General features: G+C 34.4%; 1 protein-coding gene across 1 annotated transcript; it reads right to left on the bottom strand.

Annotated features, from left to right (window-relative positions):
• Positions 1-2,766: 2,766 nt before the first annotated feature.
• Positions 2,767-6,177, bottom strand: LOC111882051 (BTB/POZ domain-containing protein At3g22104). Its single transcript, XM_023878419.2, has 3 exons — positions 6,115-6,177; positions 4,499-5,560; positions 2,767-3,207 (listed from the first exon to the last, which is right to left on the bottom strand). The coding sequence occupies exons 1-3, from the start codon at positions 6,175-6,177 to the stop codon at positions 2,893-2,895; spliced, it is 1,440 nt and encodes a 479-aa protein (XP_023734187.1). The 3' UTR covers positions 2,767-2,892.
• Positions 6,178-10,078: the final 3,901 nt, after the last annotated feature.

Below are 10,078 nucleotides of genomic sequence, written 5' to 3'. Positions count from 1 at the left end.
GGGTGCTTTCCATAACATGTGTCATCATGGTATTTTACCGGTTCTTCATCTTCATTGTGTTGATTGGCTTCAACATTCCTGAATGGGAAAACGTCTTCACAAAACAACACATCCCTACTAGTGATGATTTTATGTGCTTTGATGTCATAAACTTTGTATCCTTTTGTTCCTTGTGGGTAACCTAAGAACACACCGGGCCTTCCTCTTTCCTCAAATTTTGTCCCCCTTTGTATTGGTATTTCTGTAATAGGCTAGACAACCAAAGATTCTCATGTGATTGTATTGAGATTTTTGGTTCCAAACGATTTCGTAAGGGGTTTTATTTTTAATAACTTTGGAAGGGAGACGATTAATTATATAAGCTGCCGTTAGAACACATTCCCCCCAAAATCTTTTTGGAAGATTGGCTTCAAAACGGATTGCTCGAGCTGTTTCAAGTAAATGTCTATGTTTTCTTTCAACAACACCGTTTTGTTGCGGTGTGTGTGGACAAGTCGTTTCTAGCAAAATTCCTTCTTCGTGGTAAAACTAAAGCATAAAGTTGGAGGTGAATTCTCCACCATTATCGCATCTAATTCTTTTGATGTGTTTCTCAAATTGAACTTTCACCATTTTGTGAAAATCAACAAGGCACTTACTGGCATCACTTTTATACTTAATAAGAAAAACCCACACAGCCCTACTAAAATCGCCAACAATGGTAAGGAAGTAGTTGGCCTTAGTGTAAGATGGTACCCAATACCCGCCCCAAATATCACAATGAATCAAATCAAAAACTTCTTTGGTTTTAATAGAACTAATAGGAAAAGGTGTCCGGGCAAGTTTTGCCTTTGCACAAGAATCACAAATTTCGTTACTAAAATTGATAGAATTACTTTTAGCTAAGTCGATTCTAGAGAGTTTCTCTTTTGAAGCGTGACCTAGTCTTTTGTGCCAAGTGTCTGCGATAGTCACCATAGCCTTTCTACCCTTGGTCATCCCCATTCGATACAACCCTCCATGGCGTCTACCCGCTCCAATCAAGTTCCTCGTTTGTAACCCCTACATTACACAAAAATCAGGAAAAAACGTTACTGCACATTAGAGATCATTGCTTATGCGACTAACGGAAAGTAGATTGCAGTTAAATTTTGGAACACATAGGACTCCATTTAATTTTACTCCCCCTGAGATAGTACAGTCGCCTCTTCCTTCGACAGAGGCAGATTCACCATTCGGTATGACAACAGGAGGCTCAAAAAAAGTTCTCTTCTTATTTTCGAGCAAGTCGGGTAAGTATGTTATGTGGTCGGTGCTACCTGAATCAACAATCCAATCATCTTCATTACCCCTTTTACCTGTCATATTAGCAACGCGTTCTATTACATTGTTGCCATTGGTGCTAGAAAAATGCTTTACGAACATTTGGTATTGCTCGTTCGTCAACTCAGGTATCGGGCTCGACTCCGGCTCGATACATGCAGCTCTCGGTTTTCCCTTTTCTTTCTTTCCGGGCCACCATTCTGGGTATCCCACTAACTTGAAACACCCTTCTTTCTTGTGACCCTTCTTTTCACAGAATGTGCAAAACTCGTTTTCTCTACCTTCTTTGCTGTCTTTAGCAGCCCTTGAAGAGTTTCTTTCTTTGTTCACGTTAGAGTTGCCATCTCTCCTTTGAAAAGCCTTGAACGCAGCGGACTCGGGTTGAGCTCTTTTGTCGTTTGAAACTGATCTTTGCCTCTCGTCTTCCGCCACAAGATGATTGGCGGTACTCAAGGTGGGTGTGGGTTTGGTTGCCAGAATTTGGGTCTTGATGACATTGAAATCGGCGTCGAGACCCATGAGAAATTGATACAATCGCTCTTTTTCTTGAAACTCGTCCATTCTCTTCCCGACATCGCAAGAGCAGTTGTCGCATGAACAGCGAGGAAGAGGTTGAATAGACGAATTCTCGTCCCACAACGATGGAAGGTTTGTGTAGTATATTGATACAGAAGCCCCGTCTTGTCGAGCAGCCGCAATTCTCTGCTTCAGTTCGTATGCTCTGGGAGAGCTTTCTTTGCCGAATCTTTTGAGTAAATCTGCCCATATTTGCGATGCAGTGCTCGCGTACTTCACGCTGTTGCGGATGTTCTTCTCCATTGCAGTGGTAAGCCACCCTTTAATCATCGCATCACATCGCATCCAAGACATGTAGTTCGGAGATCCCTTTTCTGGTTTCTTGATAGTCCCGTCAATCAACTCGATCTTGTTTTTGGCTAGAAGAAAATTTTCCATCTCTTATGACCAGTTGGGATAATTGATGTCTGTGAGAACATCATTCACGTGGAGTTGCTTCGGGAAGTCCGAGGGATGAAGGTAATAAGGAGAGTTGTGATCGATTGCTGTACCGGAATTCTCCCCTGTACCGGAACCGGTTTTGGGTTGATCTCCTGCCATTCTTCAAGGTTTGATAAGGGAAAGGGATCTGGTTTGAGATTTCGAGACCTGCTCTGATACCATCTAAAATTCCAATGGTATCAGGGGAATCGTGTAATTTTCATTAATTGAATTGAATAACAATACATGCTTAAATAGAAAAGTCAAACAACTAGGCTGAAAACTAGGAAGCGATAAGTGATAAAGATAAACAAAATAGACGATAAATTACATTATCCGATATATATATATATATATATATATATATATATATATATATATATATATATATTATCTTTGGATGTTCGTTCTTAATCTTTTCACTTTAATAAACTGTGATACCAAATTGTTAAATAATATAAACGAACAGTAACGAAGAGGTTATGCTTCGACTTTTTAACAAGTCGAAAAATTAAGGCAAGTGATTTTACCTATGAAAAACAAATTAATATACAGAAACCAAAAGAAAAAATAAATAAACCAAAACAATCACTACTAATGACAGAGCCGCGGTAAGGATTTAACATTGCATGGCTCAATAATTCTTGATCTCTTCGGCGTAAACCTACGTGCATGTAGTACACCTTTTGCGCCTGGCTTCTCACTTTTTGTTGTATTTTTGACGTATTGATGAAATTTGTGAAACACAAAGTCATGAAACAGTAATGTCTTGAACTTATTTTGCTTCAGAAATGGTAAGAAATTCGTGTTTCTTACAAGGTGAAGTCCACTTGTGATCGTTGAAACTTTGTTGAAGTCAAGGATACTCCAAATCTTCGTGCATTGATCTTCGTTGAAACCCCGATGCACCTATATATATGGTAAACAAAATAAGGAAATAATGAATCACATTGCATTCTTGTTCTGGCATTTGCCGTAAATATATTCAAAAGGTGGACGGTAATTAAGGAATGAGAAATCAAAAATCCTCTTTTCTTAAGGAAGAAATAAATATAATCCAATTTGAAAAAGAATAATATTCTTAATGAGAATACCATTTTATTTTATACATCCTATATATATTCTCTTTAATAAATGAATGTTTTATTTTTGATATATATCAATGTTTTATGAGTTTTGATATTTGATATTTTATGATATTTTTGAAATAAATATAATCCAATTGTCAATTTTTTGGTTTTTTTTTTTAATTTTTAAAATTAAAGTCATATATATATATATATATATATATATATATATAATATTAAATATCATATATGATATTACATTACAATAAATACATTTCTTCATTTGTTATTTTAAAATTGTATATTAAAAAATATTTTTTGTTACCCTTTAATACTTAATATTTTTTAAATCAATCCGTGTAATACACCGGTCTCACATCTAGTACTTAATAAAACCATTATACTTTTAAATTATATAGAACATTCACAATTATCGATTTCATGCATATGTTTTATATTTTAGAAGTTTTTCATTAACATTATCGAATAAAAATATATTAACTTAAAAACTCTTTAGTCATTAATCATTTTAAAAAGTTTATTTTTATAATTAACTTATTTGTGCTGACTTATATAAAATGTATAGTAAAACTCTATCATTGACATTTGTTATTTTTTAAAGAATGTCAATTTTTTATTATTATATGCAACTTCAAAAATTAAAATATAATTTTTTTGGGTCTTTTTTTTTCCAAGAATACAAAAAGGACAATTTTTTACTAAAAAATACCAAAAGTAATACTATAATTAAAAATTTAATATTTAACATCGAACATTAAAATAAAAATTATTTAATATTTATATAAAATTTAATTAATTAATAAATAAAAAATATTTAAAGGTTAACTCTAAGTATGATGTAAACTAGAATATTATTGATTAAATAGGTGTAGTTTGTTTGATAGAGAAATTAATAATAATACTAATAATAATAATAATAATAATAATAATAATAATAAAAGAACATTTACCATAACCAAGTGGGTGAATTTTTGGACACATTGGTAAAAAAACTAGTTTTAAAGTTGATTTTAATTATTCGACATTTCAATCAACATTGCAATTCAATGAAGATGTTTTAAAAAAAATCATCAAATGTTCGAAATCACTAGTATTGCATGGAATTAATGTACCTGAAGGTACAAATCGATTGCATGGTAGATTCTATCATGGGATTCTCTTGAAAAATCTGGCAACGCCATGCCTAATGCTATAAACTTTGAAGGTTTAAGAAAAGGATCAACAGCCACCTCTATCATGAACAAATCCACCAAAAACCCCACTTTCTTTGCACGATGTGGAAAGAACCCAAACACCCTTCTTTCGAGTAGAAAAACTTTGATCAACCTCAAAGTCAAATCAACATCAAACACCAGCTTTTTCTTCCCACGAACAAGCAAATCATCTATTCTAAACTCATCTAAACGCGATCCAAGAAAAGCTTCTAACTTTAATCTTTCGGGTGTTCTCATGCTCAAACTCAAGCTCGTTCCATAAGCATCTAGTAACTCTCGACAAGAAAACGAGCTCCCATTAAGCGAACTCAATAAATTAATGGTCGTTTCTGAGAGTTTACACTTTTCATCTCGGGAAGAACATAAAAAGAATTTTGATTTCTGGTAATGGAAGATGAATGAACAAATTCTAGGGTGCTCAAAGTGTAAAAGAATCATGGATTCTATTACTTTTTCAAATAAATCGATTTCCAAGAAAATAAGATCATCAAACTTCCAACAATCTAAAAGGGTTTCGGATCTTGAACTTTTTGGAGTCGTATCGCTTGAAGAAAACCGAAAACTAGAGCTGTTTGATGAAGGATATGAACTAGGAAGAGAAAGATTTCCAAGAAGGGTTTTCAAGAATTCTTGAAAACATGGATGGGTGTTCATGGTAGAAAATAGAATCTGGCATTGTTTTAAACCGATTACGAATTCAGACCATGTCAAGTAATGGATGCCTTCAAGGTACAACTCGGTTTGCGTGATCATGATTGGGATTTCCATGAAAGTACAACCACAGTGAAGCAAGAATATATTGGATGGAGTTATGTGGATGCTGCCATTGTTGTAGCAGAATCTTGTAATGAGCTCGAAACTCTCTGCGCCACCTGGGAAATCGTTGAATTTCAGTTTTGTGTAGCCGGTGAGTTTTGTGGATAATTTGCTTACTCGATTCGAATAAGAAGAAAGAATTCTCTGCAAAAAAAAAGGATATTTTTCAGTATATTCAGAGTTCACGAGCCAAATTAGTGTCATATTATCACAGACTTTATATATATTAGGAATGATGAATTATACAAAAAAGAAGCTTTTTGGAAGAATGATATGATTTTTAAATAAATATGTGAATTCAAGACAAAAGAAGCTGACTTTTTGGTGATTTTTCATGGGTCAAAGTAGAAACACTAAAGACTTTTCATTGCAACAAAACAACCACCCGCACTCAAACACACACACACACACGAACAATGAATGATTCATAGAAGAAGGCATACATTTTTAGTTATAAAAAAGAAATTAAAGTGAATTGAACTCAAAAAAGATGAAGTTTTGTTCTTTTCAGATGAGTTAGACAAGAATGTGAAAATTAGAGCCGAGTGACTCTCTCTTTGATAGAGCTTCATCTTCAATCAAGAACAATAACTTTTGTAAACGGATTCAAAAAGTTGATATTTTTCATCATTCTAGATATTGATAGAAATAGAAAGTAAATGCTCATCTGAAATTAGACCAAAACAGAGGGAAAATACCTTATCAATAATGAAAATGTGTTCCCCATTAACATCTACTTCAATATCTATAGAATGTGCCATAAAAAAAGAGAATTTGTGGAGATATGAAATTGAAGTTTGCTTTTCGAAGCAAAGAGATGGAATTTTCAAGAATCAAAATGAGAGTGAAGGAGAAGTGGAAAGGGAGTAAATGAAGGGGATTTTGGTTTGAATGAAAGCACAGGGGATAAATGAATGTCAACGCAGGGGGGGCACTTGCGGACAATGAGAAGCATCCAGCATCATTTATTTGGGTTCATTTAAACACCAATTGCCCCGTTATGGCGTTACATGCTTTTTCCTTGATAAAATACATACTCCGGTTTTTATGTAATATGTTTTGGGGTTTTTTTTTTCTTTTTTTTTTTTTTTTTTTTTTTTTTTTTTTTTTTTAATTATTAAATATTACTTTTGATTTTTTAATTAAATAACTTATTACTTCAACTTATAAAAATGAGTAAATAAAAAAAGAAAGCATATTTATACCATATTGCCAATTCATGTAGCATATTTATTTAGGTGAAGAGGTACGGAAGAGTGATGAGATGGGTATAGCCTATGTAGACATTTGTTAACAACATGAACAACACCGTACCCAATCAGTACCCATCGAAATTTTGACGAAGTAGACGAAAGTGTAACATCATGTTTCAAGAAGTTTGTTATTTTCGGGATTTGTGGACAATGAATGGATTAAATAATGGTCTTGGACTTCAAAGGAATGGGGTTTAGACCTAATTTTACGGTATTTTGTTAGCCTCCATCATATCTAGAACCTATTGGGAGAAACCACAACCTCTATTTTCAAGATTTAGGCCTCCTCTCCCCTCTCTTATCCATATTTGGAGTTTTTGGTAGTTTTGGAGCAATGTTTTCATGCAAGATAAATCCTTGAAGCTTGGCAATTGAAGATCTCAATTTTCATCTACCTTATAGACCTTTGTCAGTTATAAAGTTCCAAGTTTATTGCATTTCATCTTTGGATCTAACTATATTTGGTGTTTTGGTCCATCTTAATGAGTTTTGAGTGAGAGTTGGGAATAAAGTTTGCAACTTTATTACTCTCAATGATCCCAAGAACATTGCATGTTTCAGATTTGGGCTCCAACACCTTTTTTCATCAGTTTATAATGTCTTCTTAGACCACATGGACTATGAATGTTTTGATCTTTTGCATTCCATTTCAGTCATGCAAGTTATTTTGGTCATTTAAGTCGTTGCAGTGTATTATAGTCTAGATCTTGAAAGCTTGAGACATTATTATGGATAAAGTTGGAAAATTTATCCATTTAAACATCATATTAATTCATATCTGAAGATTAGAGACTTGGACTTAATGGATTTAACTGAGAAAGATACATTCTTGGCCCCATTGAGACTTAAAGACTAGATGTTGATTGTTTGGAACATCCTAATGGATAAAGTTGAAAACTTTGTCCATTATGAAGCTATTTAGGAACTAGGTCTAAGGTTATGTGCGTTGGTCTGAAGAGATTAAGCACCTAATGAAGATTATGTCCTTCTGGCCAAAAGTCATGACATAGAATGTCTCACGACGTGTTGGTGCCCATAATCGCGATTGTTTTGTCGTTGCATTCTCAAGATGTCACCAAGGGATGGTCATGACATGACGTTGGCTTTAACTAAGCTGGCTGCTGACTTTTTGAATAGTTTGACTTTTGGTGAAACTTGGGTAGAATTAAGAATTTCACTAAGGATCGGTCTCGGATTGGTTTTAGGAAGTTTGGGTTAGTTGTACTGATGCTGAGGTAGCTGTTGGGCTTATTTCAAGTAGTTTAGATGAGTCTTCTCAATATGCTCATGGGTCGAAGGCACCTATGAAGGCCCACTAGAATATGTTGTGTAGAATGCTAATTGTCTTTGTGACTTTTTCATGTATATTTGGGTTTAAATATACCGCATGGCAGGGCCCATTGATATTTATTAGGTTGAAATATACCCCAGGGCGTATGTATTAGATTGAAATATACCGTAGGGCAGGGCACATTCATATGTTTAGGGTTGAAATATACCCCAGTGCAGGGCACATTGATATGTATTGGGTTGATATATACCCGTGGATGGGGCCCATTTGATATGTATTGGGTTAAAACATACCCTAGGACGGGGTCCATGGATGTGTATTGGGTTTAAACATACCCTAGGGTGGGGTTGACTCATTTGTATGATATGTGGTATTTTGGGGAACTCATTAAGCTTTGTGCTTATGGTTTATGTCTAAAATGTTTCCAGATACTTCTGGTTTCAAAGGAAGGGCTCGGCTTGATCGCACTGCATCCCCTGAAGATTTATTTTGCAATGATTGTTTATTATTTTACTTTGATATTTTGAGAATACTTTTACTCTGGTCGTCTTTTAGGATAATGTATGAATGGTTTAACCTATTTAAAATGAAAACTTTTACATGGTATTTTTGAGACGTTACAAGTTAGTATCAAAGCCTTGGTTTAAGGGATTCTGGAACACTCTCAGGCGTTTCTAAACTCATTCTGAGGACTTCTAGAATATTCCAAAAAGACAAATGCATTTCCAAAAAGGTTTTTAAGAAAAAGGGTGTGACATATGCAATCAGCCGTCATTGGGCCTTCCAAAAATACACATACATGTGTTATACTTATTTTTTTTTTGAATGAGTATATGAGATTTGCATGATAAATTAAGGCTAAAGATCTGCTCAGAATTTCATGATAGAATGCTAGGAGAGACGCATATATATATATATATATATATATATATATATATATATATATGTCTGTTCATTGAGCTTTTGGAACTGTATCCTAGTATGGGCTCCATATGTTGGATATAATTCTTTGATTTGTTATCACTTGTAGCCTAGTAGGAATTGGATGCTATGTCAGATTCGGAATTTATGTTGGTGGAATTGATTGCTAGTATTATGCTTTAAAATTTGTATACGATTAGGATCATATAGCCCTATATGGATCGATTTGGCCTTATTTCCTGTTCCTTGTCCAGTTGTGGGCTTAGAGTAGATTCATTTAGTCGATACTCTATGTGATTTCATTTTGTGTGTAATTTGCATGCATAAGGCAACTAGCAGTGTTAGTGGAAATTCCTAGCATCATAGTAGCAACTGAGTTGGAGGATGCCTTTATGTTTTAGGGTGTTACTGCCTGAATGGTGCTTGCTTTGTGCTTTTTGGGATTCATATCGATGTGAGCTAACTATTAGGTGAATATGTTAAGTTACATGCTATAACTTATAACCAAAAATTTTCATTTTTATTAAGATAAATACTTCCCAATTTATTAATCCATTAAATAAGAAAACCATTTATTCTGAATTACATTTATTAAAAATCCGAGTATTGTAACAATGTGGAATCTTCAATGTTGCTAATGAGTGTGCACAATCTCGTTGTCGTCTTCTAGTAATAACCTATGATACCAGAAACCATTAACAATTAGTTAAACATAATGCTTAGTGACTTTCCCACAAAATACCACCATATAAACAGATCACACCGGGTATCTTTGCCTACCGCACAAAGCAGGACCGCCTCAACCCAAACCAAACACAATATGTCGACATTTGAAAAATCAGGATCAAGTAGGCACATAATACAGACAACCAACAATCATATAACTCACTACTACCTAATAATCTTCTCACAACATACATTCCCGCTACCAATTAACCCCCATAGAATGCATAAAAATAAGTAACCAGAGGTGAGATAGCCACCCGAACAGATGGTCCTACTCTAGAACAACAACCAAACAAGGAACAAGCAAGAAAGCCTAGACCAAGAGTTCTCAAGCTATCCTACATGACCACAGACAGTCCCTAAGGGCACTCCATAGATGATAACCAACAAGCACATATAACATACAATTTTACAGGTTGTTACCATAAAGCTACATATTCAATACCAGGAAACAGATCTAACATATAACTA

This window comes from Lactuca sativa, chromosome 1, assembly GCF_002870075.4.
Source record: "Lactuca sativa cultivar Salinas chromosome 1, Lsat_Salinas_v11, whole genome shotgun sequence".
NCBI classification, from domain to species: Eukaryota; Viridiplantae; Streptophyta; class Magnoliopsida; order Asterales; family Asteraceae; genus Lactuca; species Lactuca sativa.
Note: the sequence above shows the minus strand (reverse complement) of the source record. Positions and strands in the feature narration are given on the sequence as shown.

Excerpts from the sequence above, each read along its gene's own strand:
- LOC111882051 (XM_023878419.2), bottom strand. The coding sequence starts at position 6,177 with ATGGCACATTCTATAGATATTGAAGTAGATGTTAATGGGGAACACATT. Across the intron at positions 5,561-6,114 it reads ACATTTTCATTATTGATAAG|AGAATTCTTTCTTCTTATTC; the intron begins GTATTTTCCCTC and ends TTTTTTTTGCAG. Across the intron at positions 3,208-4,498 it reads CAATCGATTTGTACCTTCAG|GTGCATCGGGGTTTCAACGA; the intron begins GTACATTAATTC and ends CCATATATATAG.